Raw genomic sequence first — 21475 nt, forward strand, 5'->3', positions numbered from 1 at the left:
AAGGTGCTACATAATCAAACTTGATCTGCTCATTAATTTCCCCCTTTTTCCCTTGCTCTGCATCCATGCTGGGAATCACCAGGGAGAGATGTCTTTTTATTATCATTGTTTTATTTTCTGTTGCTTTTCTGTTGCATATACAGTACTTAAAAATGAGATCACCTTCACGTCAGGCATGTACCATGTTTATTAACAGCAAAAAAGTATTATCTAGGCTTCACTCAAGACCGATTTACAGGATAAATAATTGTTTCAAATTACTTTAAAAAAAACCAAACAACAACCCCCCAAAGAATAAATTAATAACTTAAGTGATTAGCTGTCCACAGTGATTTGAAAACTTAATAACCATTCAAACAGTGACACCACAAGAAGACACATACTGTACAGTTTGCCACAGATTACTCTTGTCCTTCCTTCTACAAATGGAAATCAAAAAATTAAAAATACTCCTCTTTAAGAACAGTCATAGGCTTTGAAACACACAAAACATCCCTGCGCATCGGCTGCTGGTGCAACAGCTTCACAGCCGGGGCTCTGACCCCTCCTCGCAGCAGGTTAAGAAACAAATGGAGAAAACTACCCTAATCTGGGTCTGATCCCACACAATGATGCCCAAAGTCAGTGGGGACATGTTGACTTTGCCAAGGGCTGGGTTGAGTGGGACATAACTACTCTAAAGGTTTGGTCCTAACCCTACGGGATTCATCGACAGGCTCCCCGTGGAGCCAGGGTCCTGCTTCCTTCCCCTCTCTGCAACGTGGTTCAACCACCATGTCCAAACTGCTCTCAAAAAAACCGTGGTATTTTCAGGGTCGATGTGGCAGCAGAATGCTGAAAACTGTGCAAATGGCATTTCCCCCACCCCCATCATTAAGGAGAAAATCCTGCCAAGTTTTTTTCCACCTTGGTAATTAAGGACAAAGGGGTTTTTAATGAGTTTTGCCAAGCGGGATGTGCAGTGCCATGTATGATGCTGGGCGTGACAACAGGGCAAGCACCACATGCTGCCCAGCCATTGCCTGCAGACTCAAAACAGCTCTTTGCACTATTAGATGGCAATTAATTACACCTCATGACACATCTGTGAGGTGGGGAAATAAGTACTAAAAACCTTCATTTTACAAGCCGGAGAAAAAGCAGGATGCAGAGTTCACGTGAACCCTCTCATCCCACATGAAGATACAGTGTGGTGTCACCCAGAGACTGACAATAAAAATGATGGTTTCTTATCTCCTGGTCTTGGGGCAAACCTCTCCCATATAGTGAACCCACTGGCCTAGAAATGAACCCATTATATGCTAGCAATGGGCTATATCAAAAATGAAGAGCCTGCTGATTGGGAGCAAGTCTGTTGAGAAGCTTTTTTAGCTAAAGAGATGGAGCCATGTGGCCCAGCTTCTGTTTCAGATGTTACTGGCTGGTGTTAAAACTTGAACACCACGTGCCAGGGCCAGCTGGCCGTGGGCTGGCAGGGGACAGCTGTATTGTGACACCTTGCTACATATCAACTCTTCCCCAGAGTAAACCCTAAATCAGCAACCTGATCAACAGTACAACACTAGGAGTTGTGAACAAAGAGATGAAATTGTGGCTACAATGATGAGACATTAAGGACAGGCTGATGGAGGGATGAACTGCTCCAGGCCAAGGAGGAATCATGATCAAAAGGTGCACGCCTCAACCTGCAAAAGCCTCATTAACAGCTGCAAGATCATTGTGTACACGTGGGAAGGTTGGGCAAAGAGAGGCACTCAGACTCATCAGAGGCCCTACATTGGCTTATTGGCCCTTGTGATTTGATGCTGGACTGATTTTCTTGATGGCTCTTTGATGGCCTTGTGTGTTCTCTGGCTGGTGCCAGGGTTAGGCTTTGCTCTTCCCCCTCCTGTTACAGCTAGGACTTCTCCATAATCACAGCCCCACTGCCTCCCTCTCATCTAGACAGCATCCCTCCAATGGGACACACAGTGTGGGTGTCAGCTTTTACATGGAACGGAACTTTTACATCACCAGGTGGGAAAACACTAACACAATGCAAGCATGACTTGATAAAACCATCCTTTTACTTGCCTCCTAGGCCAGAAAGATCAGACAGGATCTGGGAACTATTTTAACATCTTCTGTAAGACCTGGACATGGCTGTACCCTGCCCCCCTAAGGAGCCATGATCATTGGATAGCCAAAACAAGCCAACTCTTCCTGGTATGCCAGGGTGTGCAGGTGGCATGGGGCTGCTGAGAGCTCTGGATCTAGCCTAACAAATTTACAGGTTCAAGCTGTCTCCCAGTTGCTATAACTGTGTGTCCGTGTCCTGGATGACTTGTGCTGGGCCAACCAGCCCTCTCTCAGGTGCAAGGGATGGCCCAGTATGGATTAGGTCCTCTCACTGGGGAGTATGAACTTAGGGGTTGAGCTTTGTGCCTTGCCACTTGACTTCATGGCCAGACAAGTGGCCCTGTCCCTGTTTTGGATGTTACAGGGCTCTAAGCAACCCCTTGGGCCCCTTCTCTCACATGGAGGAGTCTCCACTCAACCCCGGCAGCACAGGGTCTCAGTGTGGAAGAGATGCTCCAAGCAGGGTCAGCTATGGGGTTGACTTAGACTGGTCTTGAAAATCTCCAAGGATGAACCTCATGGGACAACCCTGTGAAACCATGGCACTGCTGTCCCATGAACAGCTCACAGGAGCCCCTCAGCAAGGTGTCTTCCAGCACGTCCTCGTCCCCACACATTTCTTGTAGGGTTTCTCCTGCCCAGCTCAGAGCTCAGTGAATGGACCAAGGATCCCCCAGTGCCAGACCACAGGCCTCACATTGTCAGGCAGGATGACCCCCTTGAAAGTGAAATGCCCAAGAGTGATGGAAACTCCCCTCCCACCAGTGCATGACTGTACTGAGCATTCCACAACCCACAAATCTCTGCATATCGAGACTCAGGCCAAAGGAGCACATGGTGAGGACCAAGACCCAAACCTTACTGGCAAACTCCCCTGCCTTCTCTCGTCCCAGCCTCATGGGTCCTATCTCCCCCTTGCCAGTGGCTGGTGGCCCAGAGTCCAAATCCATCCCAGTTAGCCCCCAGACAAGCCAAGCCTTCCTGACCTTTTGGTTCCAATTCTGCATTTGGCCCTGTCTGCCAGACCCTCAGCTTTGCCCTGGCACAGTCTGCGCTCACACATTATTTTCTTTTGCCAACTTGAGACTAAGCCTAAGCCTGGCACCCATTTAGAACTGGAAATGTATTTCCCATTGAACACTCAAATGCCAGTTCAGAGCAAGTCAGCTCCAAGGCAGCTCACACATCTCACCAGATGGAGGAACGGTGAGCAGCACTTGCACACTCACAGCAAGGCATACACACTTTCGGAGACTTTTGCCTTTAAAACCAGCTGCTTAGTCATTTTCAAGCTTGGGGAAAGCTTTGAGCCATGGACCTGGTGCTTCATAAAACTAAATATTGAGGTCGTGATGCTTGTCCCACAGACAACCCTTCTCCGTGCGTACACACACGTGCAAGCACATCCCTTTTCTAAATCAAACCATAGAGCTGTAGAGCAGGCTCTGATGTGAAGGCTCAAGCCAGTTTAATTGCAATTAAAATGAATAATTTGCAATGTTCTCAGTTTCCTTAAATAACTATTTCTAACAAAGGAGTCTGTCATACTTGAGAATTCAAGTATAAAGTGGATGTGATAAACTCAATGCCTTCAGGACAAAGTTCTTGGCAGTCTGTGTAATTAAAGCAGCTGCTTTTCAATATGGTTTAAGACTAAATACTGCACAAACATTAATCACCAGGGACTGCTGTAATCAGCTCGGCAGTCATCATGGGTGACTATTTCCACTGAAGCCATTGATTACTTAATGCTTTCAGGAGGGGTTGATACAGTCATGTCTATATGGCACAGAATCTGTGAGCTTCTCCTCAGTTTGGTGGTGTTGTTTGCTTGGTGCTTTGCAGGAGAAAAGATAGAGGAATGTATCTGTTTCAGTGAAAACACAGACTCCACTGCAAAGCAGAGAGGGAGCAGCAACAAGCAGTTGGTAAGTAGCTACTTTTGGGCTGCTTTGGTCCTTGGTTTGCTAATTGCAATGGACCAGTTACTGGGGATGCTCATGAGAGCAAATTATCAAAACACAGTGTCTGAGCCTGGGAAAAGAGCTATCCCATGCCAATGCTTGCCCCATGAACAAAGACATTTGTGAAAAGTGGAAAAAAAGGACTAGTTTCTCCAGTATCACAAAAGGCTTTTCCAGTCTTAATTAACACCTTGGGTAAACTGTGGGAGTGGGCACTGGATGCACCTAGTCCCAGTGCAGAAGCACAGGGCACCCACTCAGCAAATTGCATTCAAACCCACTGTGTTCTTTCTCAAGCCACTAAAGCTAACAGCTTAAGAAGAAATAGGAAAAAATCAGCTTCCCAGTTGAGTGACATTCTTTTTTGTGGGGATGGGGAGCTCTCTCCCAGCTGGGTGAATGCACACTTCAGTGGGCTCTGGATCAGGCCCAATGTTTAGTCTCCCCTGAGATGAAGAGATGAAAGGGGCAATAGAAGTATGAAGTACTGCATTCTTTTCATTTCGTCATCTCACCAGGCAAGTGTGCAAGCCCCCAGCAGGGGACAATGGCCCTGGCAGGCTGTAACACACCCCCTGACCTTCGGAAAGAATCTGACTGTGCTAAATCTTCCCCTCTGGGGCTTTGGGTTTTTTTCCCCTTCTAGTAATTACTATTTTTAGCATAAACATTAGGCTATTTTCTTCACTGGTTCTGTAAAAGTCCAACACTTCAATGTCTTAACAGGGTTGCCAGAGCTTTTCCATTAACATCCTTCCCTTTCATGGCATGCGAGAAGAAAATACAAAATGGTGTTGGAAGTCCAAGATTATTTTACCAGCACACAGCAGCACACAGCCCTTAAGGGACTGGTATCCCATCCCCATGTGGGTCACATCTGGCCCTTTCCAAACTCAGACCAAGATTAAACAAATGTGTTAATGCTTAAGCATTAATAATCAATACAACTTGGTGGTGTTGGTGGAACACAGAGCCCATGGCATTGGGAGGGGTTCAGCTTGCAGAAAGAATAGCTCCAGCTCTTTAATAAATATTATTACCTAATCTTTCTAATGTCTCCTTCATTTGGCTCTTGGTTTGTGGTCAGCCTGTTTATTCGTGTCAGCGCTTGCTGTCTGGCAATCAGGCTGCTCTATGGCAATCATTAGTTCTTCCTGTTTTCATGAGATCATGAATTATTATCTCTGCATTAAACTATCTCGTCCTTCTCTCTGTGCTCAGCAGCTGTCTGGGAAGTGATCCCAAGGCCTGGATGTGTTAAGGATGCTGGCAAGGGACAACAGCAGACTCCCACCCATAATTAGAGCCTAGGGTCATTAATGTCAGCAAGCCCCACTTCTGTGTTGAAGAGACATTGCTGAAGATGAGGGGAAAACAGTTCAGCATCCTTTTGCACCCTCCACAAACCAACCACAATGCTACATTAAAGCTCATACTGAAACTCCTTGCCCTGACTCTCCTGACCAGCCTCTTCCCAAGCCTATGACCTCACCATCAACCAACATTTCAATTACTCTTCTTCTTTCTTCCAAGAGACATTCCACCAGACTTCCTCACCCAAGACCAACCTCTGCAGTACAGCACCTGCCTTCCCCCAGTCCTCGCAGCAGCCTTCCACTCCCTTCTTGTCACTCATCCTTATGCCAGTCCACATACACAAAGTCTCCAGAGCCTCCCTGCCTGCCTAATACTCAACCACGGAGCTTCTCACGACGGCCATGATGTAGGACTCTCACTCTATGGGCTTCTTTTGGTGCCATAAAAGGCAAATTTTGGTTTTTAGGGTCAGATTCACAGGAATTGGTTTCAGATAGGCAGGGGGTCAGTGCTTATATTCTACCTTCCAAAGCCAATCCCTCTAGCCCCTTCCAAAGCCCATCTCTCCTGCCCACTGACTTTGAGATGGGAATATAAACAGAAGACACCCCAATAAACTCATGTGAGCATGTGCTGGCATTTATGTGTGTGTACGATGGGGCAAGTCCTGGGCTCCTCACTCAGCTCAGGATGGTGTGGATGCTTGTCAAGCTCTGGAAGGGTAACAACCCCAACCAAAACCACGGGGGCTGTCCAGCCAGGAGGAGAACAGCCCTCAGAGGTTTTGAGTATATTATTTACAAGAGATGGGACAACAAAAGTGATTTCAAAAGGAATGGTCCTTGCTCAGTTTTGGGACTGGGAGGAGAGGACAACCATAAGGAGTTGAGAATCAGAGCTGGGGAATGATGTCCTATGGGAGATGCTGCAAACCTGCGTGGTGTGGTATGGGGTACAGTATGGAAGAAGATGGGGAGAGATGATGCAGTGTTAGCACGTACAAGGTGGCTTTAATAGCTGTAAGCAAAGGATGTGTAGGGTGAAACCTGGTATTGCTAAGTCAAAGTTCCTGGATAAGTGCATCCAGCAGCTAAAGCACAAACCTAGCCACCGAACATAGTTGGTCTTTATCACTGGCAAACAGTATCTGCCAAGTCTTCCCCTGAAATTAAGTTTTGTTTTGTTTTAAGAGAAAAAAAACAATGACACCCCCTCCCCTCCACAGACAAGTCTTAGAAATCCAGCCCAAGTGGATCTGGCAGCCCAGCGGGGCTGCAGCTGGGGAAAACCAACAGGACATTTGCCTGTTTCACTGCCTGCCCCAGGCACTACTGCTTCGTGCTCTTGGCAGGCTCCGAGGACTGCCGCACATCAGTCCACTCCTGCATGGTGCTCTGCAGCGCCTGCGTCTTCTCCTTGTCCACTTGCACGTAATCAACCTTCTCATCTGAGGCGACTGACGAGGTGGAGGGCTGTGGGGAGGAGAAACAGCGCACCGTCTGGTCACTCATCAGCTCCCTGCTCTTCCCTCTCGCTCCTTTCTGCAGCAGCACTGCGGCTGCCACAAGTCCACCAGCACCATTCCCGCTTTCTTGCAGACTCCACAGCTCAACACCCTCCCTTCTAGCCTCCCAAAGAGACTTGGATGAAGGATTTCAATCTGCTCTGCCTCTTGCTGAGAGCATAGAAACAGCATGTGGGTCTCTACCTTCTCACAAACTTTGGGACACAGATGTTAGGTTGTAATTGTGCTCTCTAATTGTGATATTGTGAGTTCAGCCTTGCATCTTGCTCATTTTCCTGTAAAGAACTCCAGAACTCTTGGAGATACAAATAAAAATCCCAGCTCCATCCCTTCTAGCTGTGCTGACTCCACCCACCTATGACACTAGCTCATTTTCTTCCCCAAAATGATAGCTATATTTGCAGAGTCACCCAGGAGATGTGTTGAGGAACAAGGAGATACTTTTTACCATAGCTTCTGGAGTCCTGGAGTTTTTTCTGCTTCTACAAGCATTTCAGAGGACCTCCATTTGCTTGTAATTGGAGCCAGATAATGCTTTTTAATGGTCTAAAAGCACTTTTCAAGAACGGGATATACTTTAAATGGGTGATACTTGCAGAAATATATCTGGGCAGAAAGAAACCATCAAGGGATAACTGTTAAATAATTAAAGGACCTAACCAGTGGGATGCTTTGCCTAGGAAACAAGGCGGTGTTTGAGAAAGTGAGGCCAACTCACAAGTGTTTGCCACAAAGGTTTATACAACCCTTGTCCTTCACCTTTCAGGTGCAAAATCCAAGTCTGGTTTTGGAGGACCTGTTGTTGACCTGAAGGAGGAAAAAGCCAATTCTGATACTTCTTGGGATACCTCCTGACAGCTTTTCAGTATATAGTCCCCAGCTGAATTTGTGGTCTCATCAGCATCCCCGAACCCTGCACATCCATGCTTCTGGTGACACTTCCAGCAAAGCTGCAGACATGCAAGAGAGACTGAGTCTGAGCTAGAGTAAGTAGAGCAGCGGGTCATAGAATGGTTTGGGTTGGAAGGGACCTTAAAGACTGTCTCATTTCAACCACGGCATGGGCAGGGACACCTTCCACTTCCACAGGTTGCTCTAAGACCCATCCACCCTGGCCTTGAAGACTTGCAGGGATGTGGCAGCCAAAGCTTCTTTGCACAGTCTATTCAAGTGCCTCACTCCCCTCATAGTAAATTTCTACCTAATATCCAATCTAAACCTGCCCTCTGTCAGTTTGAAGCCACTACCCCTTGTAGTGTCACTCCATGCCTGTGTAAAATGTCCCTCTCCAGCTCTCTAGTAGCCCCTTTAGGCACTAGAAGGTGCTCTAAGGTCTCCTTGGAACCTTTTCTTCTCCAGGCTGAACAATCCCACCTGTCTCAGCTCGTCTCCATAGCAGAGGTGCTCCAGCCCTCTGAGCATCAGAGACTCATGGGACCACAGTCTGGGGCTTTGGACCATGCTGTTGCCAATGAGCATAAACCCCTTAAAAATGCATCATTTTCAATCAGAAGTTTATAAAATCCCCTGTACCTTCCTGTGTGGCCCTGGTGAGCTTGGCTGGAAGTCCAGGGCCAGGTAATCCACACTCCCCGAACTCTTTTTAGGCGCTGGGCTGTTGGTACCACTAGGAACAGGAGAAGCAGAAATGGGGTTTTGCTAATGCAGGGAAGAGACAGGAGAGATAATAAGGATTAAAATGGGAAGGAAGAGAGAAAAAAGGAAATTAACACAAATCCAGAAATGAAACACATTGGAGGCACCTTTAGAAGAGCCTGGGTATTGGCTCACCTGCCTCTGGGACGAGGATGTGCAGAACTGCTGGGATACTATAAATGTGGTATATTGTACTAACAAATATTTCAAGCTCATGCTCTTGATTTCATGTATCAGAGCAGCTCTGCTGCCTTTGTGCTGATTTTATTCACATGCCTAACAACAGACGTGGGCTTTAGCATGTCCCAGGGACCACACCTCAGTGAGGCCAGGCCAGCTCTGGGATCTTCACTAATCACAACCATGCTAAACAGAGCACAGATTTCCTCTACCCCATTAGTTACACAGCCTCAAAAATATGCTTCAAGTCAGTAGCTTCACCAAAAGAGACAAAATCCCCTCCCTGTAAGCAGTGCCGCTCCCTGCTGCTGCTCTGATATCCCCTGCTCCCACAGAAACATGATGTCAGCAGCTATTAGGGGAAAAAAAGTCTGAAAAAAAATCAACTTTAATTAGGAAAATACACCCTGACAGTCTGCATAAATTTTTATCCCCTCTTAATTCCTGGCAAAGTAGGTGATACATGTTTCTGGTCTCATACACATTTAAAACTCCAATGAGACATGTTTTCAGAAGGAAACACCCTGTTTTGTGCATGTAGGGATGCACATAAGGATGTACTCCACACAGTGCTATCTAAGCACTTCCATGTCATGAGCTAGGAATGTGTCTGCAGAGCTGGGGAGAGTATCTGTCCTGCCAGGACCATCTATCTGAGCTGTGGGGCCCTTACCATCGCCACATAGTTCTCCTCACTGTCTCCCGAGTCAGTGCTGGTGATGCTCTGGGAGGAGACAGGGCGACAGTACTGCAGAGAGCCGGCGTTGAAGGTCTGCCTGCAAGAACAAAGGGGGATGTGTTATTGATGGCTGCAGGTCCAGCTTGTCCTTTGCCAAGACGGGATGGGAGAGGGCAGCTCCTGATGCCTGCAACCATCACCATGCTCCAATCTGGGCAGGAAGAAGAGCTGGCGGCATTGAGGTTCTCCAACCTGTCCTTTCCATGGGTTGGAAATCACTGGGTTTGGTCTCCTCAGTTTTTTCTTTCTAGAATCTTTTAGTAACACCTTGCTTGCCTTGTACCTGTAACTCTCCTGCTCTCATCTACACAAATCAGATTCTATGAACTCTTTCATCTCACAGGAAACATTTAATTGTGGAGGATGCAAGGGCAGCCTTGGTGAAGCCTCTCACCTCCAGCCTCACCACAGCTACAGGATTTGTTTACTGTACAGGGCTCTATCCAAATTTTTTGCTGGAAAACAAATCCTCTGAGGAATTGTCTTGCTTTCAATTGGCCAAATCTAATTATACCGAACAAAATAATGAGATAAGCTTCTGGCATTAAATCGCGTGTCTTAAAAAGCTATTCGTTGCCTTTCAGTAAAGCAGGGTCATATGATTAGCTGATAGGGGAAAAATCCATTAGCTTCTCCAGAGTCAGACCTCTTGTCAATCAAACCCTGCTCACTGCTTCCCAGCGCAGTGATTTCAGCACACAGCGCTCATGCCCTGCAGTCAGTCTCCACACAATCCAATTTATTAGAGGAGTCATAGCAGCCAAGCTTTGCTTCTGCCTTTTAGTGGACAACAGACCATGAATTAGTAGCAGAGCTGGAACTGTGCGAATCCTGTTATTTTTGGCTGGCAGACATAGCTCTGAAGTGCTTTGGTTTAATTTTGCAGACTTCCTTCAGGCTAGGCTTTGCTTTCAAGGCAATCAAAACACAGCTTGCTCAGACCCTGAGAGTCACCCTGTGCATTGAGACTACAGTGGGGTTTTGGGGGGGATAGCTTGGATGTGAAATCATGCCCCCCACACAGTGTGGCTGAGTTGGTCTGGCTCAGATGCATCATGAATCATGGTGGACCACAGGTCCCAGGTCAGAGCCACAGCTCTCCAGGAGTTGTCAGATCCCAGAAACAGGAAATGTCTTCAAGGGATCTTAATTAGCTTGTTAGCCACATGCTGGGCTTTCATGTGAAATCCCAACCTAAATGAATTTATGTTCCTGCCACCAGCTGTGATGTGGGGAATATTTAATCCATGGCAGAGCTGACAGCATGGCTACATGTGGACACCAGTGAGAATGAGACCAGAGAGCTGCTGTTGGAGCAAAGCAAGAATTCATCCCCCAGCCATTACTCACGTTGGCCTGGACCAGGATTTTGTGACTGGCGATTTGAAGGGAAGCTCATCGATGACAGTGTTGTTCCTCAGGTCCAGTGGCGATGGCTTTGCTGGGGAGGGGAAAAGACTTTATTCAGAGGCAGCATGTTCCTATAATCCAGCCTCTATGACTGGCATGAGAGTGTCTCCAACCTATGGTTGGTTACTTCCCATTCTACTAATCAGCCCCCTGGCCCTCCCTACTGATGACAAATACACCGAACCAAAATCATTTATGCCAGAACTGGGAGAAAACAGTGAATTTCTCCCTCTGCCCCACAGCCCCAAACTGGATGGGTGGTCCCAAAAGGGGAACGTGCCTCCAAGGGAATGGAGATCTGCTAAAAATGCCCAAATCCCAAAACCATTCCTTAGAGATCTGTCATACCACACTAGGTGGGAACAAGACCAGGCTCTGCAAGGCCTGAGCTGCCGCTGTCTGGAGTGTTTTCCCATAGGGAATGGGAAAGGATATCTGCAAGGTAACGTGAAAGCTCTTCTCATCCTGGATCGTTCATTAGATGGAAGAGTGCTACACTCCAACCCCAGCCTTTGAACAGTGTTCATGGGGTTGGGTGTTGACACCTTTAAGATGGGAGCCCTCCTCCTCAAGATCTCCTTGGCCACCTGTCAGACAATGGACTGGGGAGAGATTTGGAGGATATCAGCAAAGCCCCAAAGGAAGATCTGCCTGGATCCTTAAAAAGCTATTCGTTGCCTTTCAGTAAAGCAGGAAAACAGTAGGAAAAATTTGTGTCATCAGAATACAACATTGAGATTTTGGGGTGGAGCACAGGGAGGGATGCAGGCCAAGGGGGTGAAATCCTGCCTGTGACATGCATCTCCTGTAAAGGCCTGAAAGGGTTTGAGATGGGCTGTTCAAGCATCCTGAAAGCTACATGTGCATTATAGAGCTCCTGAAACAGGAAGGGGGATGGGGGACATCTGAAGGTCTTACTGTACTGGACGTAGCAAAGCGCATCCCACCTAGGACTGGACACAACTTCACAGATGTAGTCTGAAGTGTTACGAGACTAGAAGGATTCCTGGAAAGATTTGTGCAAAACCAACCATTCTTACCTTTCCGGTCGGGTTTGAGGTTGCGGTTGACTGGTGGGGGCTGGATTTCACTCAGCCGTCTGTGGCACTGAGCCACGGCTCCTCCTTTATGCACAGGAAGGGTGGCTGAGGACAACCCCACCAGGTCAAAGTGATGCGGCCCAGGGCTCATGGGGATGTAGAGATTTTGGGCATTGTCATTGGCTTTCTCAGCGTGGATTAGGGGCGAGGAACCAGGGTTCATGGGGACGTAGTTGTCCTCAGAGTCGGTACTGTGGGAGCGGGCCACGGCTGCCTTGGCCTGCTGGGGGACAAGTGGGAGGATGCGTTGTGAACATCAGGCACTGCTCAACCCCATCCCACTGCAAACCCTTCATCTTGTCATAGCCAAACAACATCTGAGGGGAGACTCACTCTAAAATCTAAGCACAGAGAGAAGGGATGATCTGTCCCCTCCTTGGCCATCAGTTTGCAGTGAGAGGGTCTACCTCCTTTGTTTCCAAGACATTGCAACATCCTGAGTTTTCAGAAAGGTCTTTATCACCCAGACCTGAGTATCTTCTCATCATCAGAGTGAGCTGAAGAAGCATGCTTAACCTGGAAAGTCTTTCTTCCCTGGGCTCTGTCCATGACTAAAATGTAATATGAAATGAAATGCTTTAATGTGATTTCCAGCTCAGGAAATCTTAGAAAGTGCACAAAAGAGGCTGTTCTGGCAGCATGTCAAAATTTAGCTCAGCAGCATCCCAGGCTTTCAGGAAGAAGTCAAACTCCTGGGCAGGTTTTTTTTGGGCCAAAGCTGCAGGCAAATACACTGTGTGGAAGCAAAGCTCTGTATGTGGTTATGGGTTAGGTGGCTCTGTCACTCCATCTGTTCTCTGCAGGCCACCATGGTTTTAACTGAGACCATTAATAGGCCCCTTCTTGACTTAGCTCAGCAGGACTGGGCTGTGAGGTCCAGCCTGGAACCAACCTCTCTCTGAATCTGTAAGGTGCAAGTGGTGCCTGTAGTGTGGTGGCCCACACCAAGGCCAACTCACCAGGTAGGAGTTGTAGCCATCGTTCATGGACTCGACTGACTGCACAGCACTGCTGCCCCCGTGCTGGGGGTACTCGTACGTCTCGCAAGAAGAAGCTGCAACACAACCACAAATGCACGTGTCCCACCACAACTGCTAATAAAAAGGGCTCCCTGAAAACAAAATCCAGGCACTGGGAGGGCAGTATCTGTTCTTGCTGATTGAGATGCTGATGAGAAGACATGGTCTTTAGCTTGTCACAGGCTCTCTGCTATGCTTCTTCCCAATTAGCATCTCTCTGATGCATCAGCACAACTGCACGTGCCATGCAGACTTAACTTTGTTCTGTCAAAGTGCTGCAAAATCCCAGGGGTAAAGGTGTCAGATAAGGCAGATCATGGTGACAAAACTGGGTTAAGGGGGAGCTCTGTTAGAGCTTGCTCTGAAAATGTAAAGGCTGGCAGCCTCCAGTAAGGGGAGGATGGGTGCTAAGATCATAGCCTAGTCTATCTACTGCTGGGCATAGGTCTGATCTCAGCCTAAGTGTGGGCATTTAGGTAGGAGGAGATGGAAGAAGCATTTCAGAGAGCTGTGTGTATAATTTACAGAGTATTTTCTCTCCAGCCACCTTTTCTAAGTTATTTTGCAACTATCTCATCCTAGGCACCATGTTTGGAAAGGGCATGTTCACCTACAGCCAACCCATTACTAATGGCAGTGGTGGCTCTGCTGCACTGGGGATGGGTTGGGTTTTGGAGATGTGTAAAACCAAGGTGGTGTGCAGAACCAAGGTTTTGCTCACCCACCTTGGTGAGGAAAACCAAGACAGCTCCAGGCTGAAGTACATTCTGATAAACCTGGTTACGAATTGAAGTAAAGGCAAGCTAAAAATGGCTGAAATCACCAAAATCTGGTGAAGGGCTGCATAAGCAAGCAGGTGTAGGGTTTTGGTTCAAGGTACAACACAGCCAAGAGCCAGCTGAGCAGCTCTGGTGGGCAGAACTCTGCCGGTGTCTCTCCACACCTGCTGAATACAAAATACAGGGCCAGATCCTGGCTGGGGAGAGCTTCTCTGTGTTCAACCCCCTGGCTGATGCCACCAGCACCCCAGCCCTACCACAACCCAGTGGGACTGAACTGCCCAAGGCTGCTGGATAGCACAAAGCCACCCCCAGCTCCCCACCCTGAAATTCACCTCGGTGCAGTCTGCTGTTCTCCACTGCTGGCAGCGTGTTCCTCCGGGGAATGGTGGCTGCCATGGGGATGAGACCTAAATTTTCACCAGGCTGGGGCCGCTGGGGTGGGCTGCCCCACCGTGGCTCTGTCTGCCCAGGTTTTGGGGGCCGTGGGGGTGGTGCAGCGGGTGAGTCGCTGGCGGCCACAGCCAGAGCATTGTGGTTCTTGTCCAGTGTAAATGTCCTGGGGATCTGGTAGATGGAGAGTGGGGTGGCAGGGATGTCATAGGAGTCCGTGGAGAGCTCCCCAAACTCCTTGCATAGGGTGTTGTTGGGAGTCTTGTAGGTGTAGACCTCCTCATTATCAGTTTCGGAGCTGGTGAGGCTCGACTTGGGGTGGGTGTAGGAACCAAAGGAGCGTGGGAGGTCATAGGCACTGTCCCTGAACTCCGAGTTGTGCCGGCTGGGTTTTGGCAGGCTGTAAAAGCCGTGCAGCTGCCCACCAACGCCGTTCATGCAGTGCCCGTTGCCCTGCGAGAGCTTCTGCACCGCCGTGTCGCTCCGCATGAAGAAGGCAGACCTTGTGGCCTGGGAGAAGCTGGCACTCCTGCAGAGGGAGGGGAGAAAGGGCCTGAAATGGGGGAGAGAGCCGGTTGTGGGGTGCAGAGAGCTCTGCTCCCCCTGTTTGTCACCTTACTGACCCACACTGCCCAACCCCAGAGCAATGAGAACACCTCAGACCCCTCCAAACATGCCCACAAAGCCACTTAATCCTGAAAAACCTTCAAAATGCCTCTGTCACAGGTGAGAGGTTACATGCACCCAGCTCCATGATGGGGCCATAGGCAAGAATTCCCTTTTGTCCAGACATCGATTGCTCCAAAAGGGCAGTTTTCACACCAGTTGACAATGCCCCAAGGCACAGCTGCAAAGTGCCAATCTGTCAGCATTGCCACAGGAGGGAGACTTCACCTCACCTCTGCCTTGCAAATGTGTTTGAGAGGGCCTGGAAAAGTTCCTGATGGGGATTATTTCAAAGTCTCCAGCCATGTCACCACCCTGCCCTCTTGCAGGACAAGCACTGGGGAGGTAATAGAAGTCCCCAGCCGGGATTTGGAGTTTGCAGCCCTGACGTGCATGGGAAGGAGGAATGAACCTCAGGGCTAATTTCAGATTTGTAAAAGCCCTTGAGTCCTCCAGGGTGAGCAGGGCAGTGTAATCACTAGATCCATGCCTTGCTAATGATTCCTTGATTTATATGCGGTCATGGCTGGGGACACTAGCCACGACAGGGGCCGAGCACAGAGATCTCAGGCCTCTAACAACTGCTGGTTAGCTACTGCTCCTCTGCTGATTCCTTTCAAGGTACTTCATCTCCTGTTTTATCCCTGCTTTATCCCTTACATGGGTCAGGCTTTTGGGGACCACACTCTCCCAGTCAGAAAGGGCTCAGCCAGCCCCATATAAACATCCCCCCATAGAAGAAAGTTGTGTCCTGTAGCAATCATTGTGGTGAGAAAAATTGAAATGGTTATGGGGGAGTTTCCAGTCGTGGCAAATCACTGGGAAAGTGCGAGTTCTATGGGAAAAGCTGGGAGATGCTGGTTCACACTGCTCCGGTGTGGCTGATGCTCTGCAGGGACAACAGGGACTCTGTTTCATGGAGCCAGCACGAGATGGCGCTCAGAAATAGGGCTTATTTAGGGGAAAAAAACAAGTGATGCTGTGATAAGACAAATGAATCCCTGCCACCTTTGGAGTTCAGTCCACCCAGAAGTGGTTTGGATTCTGTCAGGGTATTTTCGGTTGAGGACTTGAAACATCTCAAGGGTTAATTATTCCGCATTGCCTGCCAATTAGCTACTATTACCCTCATTTTATGGATGAGTAAAGTAAGAGCTCCAGAGCAGAAAGGGGAGGGATTCCCAGCAGTCCTGCAGCCTGGCCCCATGCACTGGGCATTGATCAGATGATTATTTCTGGCCCAGTTGCAGAAGCTACCACTGGCCAGTTTGTTTCTGCTCACCAAAGCATTGGTGCTTGCTCTCTTCTCCAGGTCTGAGCCCGGTTTTGGGTCTTGGAGGGTGTCTTTTAGGTATCCTCACAGCTGGAGTGTGAGAGGGCCGTTTTTTTTTAAACACTGTTCCATTAACTTCATCTGAAGTTAATTTTTCTGAGCCTTTTTCTGTTGTTGTTTTCCAAGTAGGGAAAGTCAGCTGCAGCAGGAAAGCCCAGTGGAGGCTGCAGCCTGCGTTCTGCTCTCACTCCACGCCAGCTGGGTTCCGACTGTCTCTCCCTCCCTCCCTCCTCACCCGCTCCTGCGAGCCAAAACTCTTCACGTCAAAAAAACTCCTCGCTATTTAAGGCAACTGGCTGGGTCTGGAGGCGGGGAGCTGTGGCTGGCTCAGAAATCCCACACCGTGTACCACCAGCCGCCACAAAGCCCAGTGAGCTCTGGAAGGGGTGAACAGCAGAGTGGTGCAAACCCTGCCCATCCCTTTGTCCTTTTCCTGGTTAAAGGCAGGAATTAGGGCCTTGCCTGCAGGATCACAAAGTGGTTGAGGTTGGAAGGGACCTGTAGAAGTCATCTGGTCTAAAACCCTGCTCAAGCAGGGCAACCTAGAGCTGGTTGCTCAGGACTGTGCCCAGACAGCTTCTGAACATTTTCAAGGATGGAGACTCCTAAACTTCTCTGGGCAACCTGTGCTAGTGTTCAGTGACACTCACAGTGAAAAAGTGTTTCCTGATGTTCAGATGGGCTCTCCTGTGTTTAAGTTTGTGCCCATGTCCTCTGGTCCCTGGCACTGGGCATCACTGACTGGCTCCATCCCCTTTGAACCCTCCTTGCAGGGGAGATCTCCCTGAGCCTTCTCATGTGCCAGTGGAAGAGTTTCAGCTCTCTCAGCCTTCCCATTTAAGAGAGATGCTCCAGTCCCTTCAGCAACTTCATGTCCCTTTGAAGTGGACCCAGTATTGACCCCTGGGGTACTGCTAGTGACTGGCCTCCAACCAGACTTTGTGCCACTGACCATCATCCTCTGGGTCTGGCCATTCAGCTAGTTTTTAACACCACCCAGAAAGCCAGGAGAGCTGGGAGCTTGTGAGGTCACCACTCTGACCTTCTCCTCCCAACCACGATGAGATGAGACCACAACTCAGGACTTTCTCCAGATGGGTCTTGCAGACCTCCAAGGATGGAGGTGGGTTGAGCCACTCACACCCAGCCCTCCCTCAGCTGTCCCCAAGTGTGTGGGATACAATACCTTGCATTTTCTGACTTTCTGCTCATACACTGGTGGAGGAAAAGGTAGTCCTGGGGGGCACTGGCAGACAGGGTGCTCTGGAGGTGGCTGGCAGGTGAGTCGAAGGTGAACAGGGTGGGCTGGCTGGAGTGGGACGGCGCTGAGGACTTGCGCTCTCGCAGCAGGTGGTGGCTGGCACTGCTGAGCTCTGCCGGGGAGGAGCGTGGGGCATGGTTCATGGAGGCAATGCTCCTCAGGGTGTCTGTGCAGGGAAGAAACACACCTGTGAGTGTCAGATGTAGCTACCCCACATCCTGTGTTCCCAGGGTTTTCCCTACGTAAATGCTCTGGCGTTTATGGAGGTCGGTGGGGTTTGCTCATGACTCCAGGTGATGCTCTCAGCTTCTCTACTCAGAGCACGTGCAACTATAGGTACCATGTATGGAAATAAGTGTTTATCATATTCTATCATAAATCATATTTCATCATTTTATAATATTTTATCACATGCTTAGTGGCTTGCTGGGATGTCTGCAGGATGTCAGTCTATTTCATGGGGAGCTCAGCGGGTTGTTAAAACCTGATTTAAAAGAGAGGAGCTTTCACACCGCAGTGAGATGTGATTTCAGTCACCTCCATCCCTCTGTGTAAGGGCATCATTGTTATCCCTTTACAGTTGGGTTAACTGAGGAACAGGGTGGGAATCTGAATGGACATCATGACAGCAGAGATGAAAAATATTCTCGTGTTTCCAAATTCTGTATTGATTTTGTGACCTCAAGAGAGCTGCTGCTGTTTTCTGTGAATAAAATGGGATGGAGACCCAAGGCGTGACTCCTAGTGCCCACTCCCCCTGCTCAAGGAAAAACAGACTTTAAAATATTAATTTCAATGGAGAATATCCCAGAGGCCAGGAATAATCACCCAGCTACTCCAGCCCTCTCATAAGTGTGCTTCATGAATTTGAACCACAGATGAATTTTTACAGCCAAGCTGTAAATCCCCATTAAAAAAAAAACCCAAACAAAAAAGCCAAAACAAAACCAAAACACCCAGAAAACCCGCAAGCTGCAGAATATTTCGGGAAAGCTGATCCACCTCTGGCTGCAGAAGACGATGTGGAAAACCATCCATGCACTCCCGACATGTGAAAACCACTCACCGTGGTTCACTGAAGTCACACTTTATATAATAAGTGTGATTTACATTTATTTGGTGCTGATACAAAACACAAAAAAACCCAAACCCTAACAAAAAGGGGAAATCCATGCATTTTCTAGCCACCACTAATTTTGGGATTGCTCTGAGGTTTCCCAGAGACGATATTCACCAGCACTTCAAATTTGACTTCAGGCACCCATGCTCCAACATAAGGATGAAGGAGTTTTTATAGATTACCAACCTCTTTTTTTCTATTCCTTCCCTCACATTCCAGATCCTACCAGAAATTTTGCGCCTGACTCCCTTATGCTACAGAGAAATGAGTTCTCTACAAAGCCGCTGTCGTGGTTTGGACAGGGAGAAGCTCCACACAGGGTGATTTTTCACCAACTTCTGAATCATGTCAAGATACAAAATCAATCTGTCTGCTGCTCATTCACTGCTGCTACATTTTTTCCCTGGTGTTTCTGCAAACTTCACCCAGTGCAGAAAAAGCACATTAATAAAAGCCAAAGAGCCTGGCTTGACTCTGTTGTTTGGTTTGTGCTAAACACAGAAAGGATCGATATTTAACATTGACAGTAATGGTGGGGGATGACAGCTTAAAACTCTGATTCCTGTCTTTTTTGCATGGGCATTAAAGATCCCTTGGGGCTCTTCATGGGAGTAAATGGCTGTCTCAGTGTCCTCGGACAAAACAGTGTCTTGACCCTCATTCTTATTAAATATTTATCCCATAGCAATGCAGAATGATCCCCACTGGAAAAGGAGTCTTGAGAGCTATGAAAATTCCAAATCAAGTGGTTTGAGATCAAGCAGGATGAGAGATCCCAAACCCACACTGCCATCAAATACAGGGGGGCTGCACCCAAAATGCCTCTCAGGAACCCCATCTTGCTACCTCTGGAATCACCAGCAAGAATTGCTCATGGCACTGTGCTTTGGCCAAGACTCTCTGGGGATGGTGAGGATGACAGGTTGGTGTTGTGCTCCCCATCCCAGCATGAAGGTCACCTCTGGGGACAACTATGAACTGCACTGCATGGGTGTCCCTCCAATAGCCCTGAGCTGTCCTCTCACACTATCCCTGCAGACTCTGCACTTGCCATTGCATCAAAATGTTATGGCAGGGCAAAATACACCCAGGAGTTAGAAATAGCACTGCTTTATTTGTGCTAACACAACCAGAGGGGAGAGATGGGGCTGCACAGAGGAGACAGTCCCCAGCAGCACACCAGGGCACAGCAACTTTATAACATTTTAGGGAGCCCTGTGAATCCTGCACTGCCAAGAGACCTTAATCTTTCCCCAAAAATTAGTCCGATTTGGGGAACGCAGTGCAAAAGATGCACTCATTGAAATCAGGATGAATTACTCCATGGTTACTCCAACCACATAAATGAAAATGGGGGAGTAAGGGGGGGCAGGAGGCAATGCCTGGTAAAAGCATGTCACTTCCCTGGGGAAAGCCGGTCTATTGGCATCCTCATTGATTTTCAAAATGAATTCCCAGCTCGCTTCCCACAGCGATCCGGCCACCGAGAGCATTAGTGGGAGCCAATTCAGGACTCACGTACTCCATTAGGTCTGTGAGATGAACTCGGTAATAGTAGGTGAGAGATAGATTGCTTTGCAGGGCTGGGAGGGTATTGTGAGGGCTGGGAAGATAAATCCTGTGGAAGGAGACTGCCAAGATTGGTCTGGATTTTTTATGTTGTGGGGGTTTTTGGCACTAGAATAAAGGACAGCTCATGTGTCCAGGTCACAGGCTGACAGAAGGTCCTGCTGGAGGGCAGAAAAGGAGGCAAGAAAGGAAATCAAGGCAGGAAAATAGTATTTGAAGACTAGTACACGCTAAGGGAAAAATCAGGACACCACATCAACTTGAAACAGAGACAGGGCCCCATGAGGGCAAGACATAGAGGATGAATACGAGCCGGAGATCCCAAAGCCATTCCAACTTGCCATGCTGCAGCACCCAGCTCTCAGACAGTGAGGAGAAACACTCCTTTCCCACATCCACGCAGGGCTCTTAGTGAACAATCTCCATGAGATCCCATCTGGATGTCTCCAGGCATTTGTCCCACCTACATCATGACCAAAGATACTCAAGTCAATCTCTCCACAAGACAAAAAGAATGATGATTCTCAGTCCCTCATGACCATTCACCTTGGGGCCATGGATAAACCCAGGGCCCTCCTTCCTTTAACAGAGTAGACATAATCCTCTAATCCTTTGGCTTGATGTTGGTATCTTGAGTTTATGTTGAGGGAATGTATTGAGTACAGCCAAGGAAGGATAAGATTCTGTGCAGTTCCTACTGCCATTCCCAGGAGGGAGAGAGTTGAAGTTATGTAGTGGGGCCATGTGGGAAGTGTCATCTTAACCCCACATTTCCTGGCCAGTTCTCCTCCGAGTTTGGGGAATTGGACTCTCACGGTCTGGAAAAGGCGGTGTTGGACGCCCACAAGCTAAAATCCAATGTCAGCAGCATGATTTACATGCATACATCTTGCTGGGCTCAGGCTACAGCTGTTGCACTGGTCCCTGCAAGAAGCCAGCAGCTCTGTGGGGACAAACCAGCACAGCCCTGCGAAATCCCATGGTGTCAGTGGCCTTTTGGCTGGAGACTTGGAATTCACTAGTCCAGGTTAAGATATATCTTTTCCTTCATGTGTTGCAGCAAAGTGGGAAAAACCCCTTGGAAATGCATCCTCAAAGCAAAAATCCACAACTGTGTGAGCACAGCCAGCAATGGGATGGACTAGGCTGGGAGCCAGGAATTTTTTATGAATGTTTTCAATCCCCCAAAGCGGTAATTCCCTCCTTGTTGACAGTTCTGAATTCCCTTACTCAGAGCACTCGACTATTGCTGTGTGCATATCGCTTCACACAGTGTTCCTGGGTTTATCTGAGCAAAATAACAACTCAGCCTCCTTTGGAAATTGT

At 48.4% G+C, this 21475-nt stretch overlaps 1 protein-coding gene across 4 annotated transcripts in view; it reads right to left on the bottom strand.

Moving 5' to 3' along the window:
* Positions 1 to 93: 93 nt before the first annotated feature.
* GAB2 (GRB2 associated binding protein 2) overlaps positions 94 to 21475 on the bottom strand; it is a 95097-nt gene continuing 73715 nt past the window's right edge. For 2 of the 4 annotated variants that reach the window (XM_082279151.1, XM_082279154.1), the window contains 8 exons: positions 17386 to 17626; positions 14143 to 14729; positions 12969 to 13063; positions 11950 to 12232; positions 10850 to 10940; positions 9434 to 9536; positions 8458 to 8583; positions 6884 to 7874 (listed from right to left, as the gene is read on the bottom strand). In XM_082279151.1, the coding sequence (XP_082135277.1) occupies positions 7680 to 7874; positions 8458 to 8583; positions 9434 to 9536; positions 10850 to 10940; positions 11950 to 12232; positions 12969 to 13063; positions 14143 to 14729; positions 17386 to 17626 (1721 nt within the window). In that variant the 3' untranslated portion in view covers positions 6884 to 7679. The other 2 variants (XM_082279153.1, XM_082279152.1) reach the window with 2 other exon arrangements.

The sequence above is a fragment of the Coloeus monedula genome, assembly GCF_965178545.1.
Source record: "Coloeus monedula genome assembly, chromosome: 3".
NCBI classification, from domain to species: domain Eukaryota; kingdom Metazoa; phylum Chordata; class Aves; order Passeriformes; family Corvidae; genus Coloeus; species Coloeus monedula.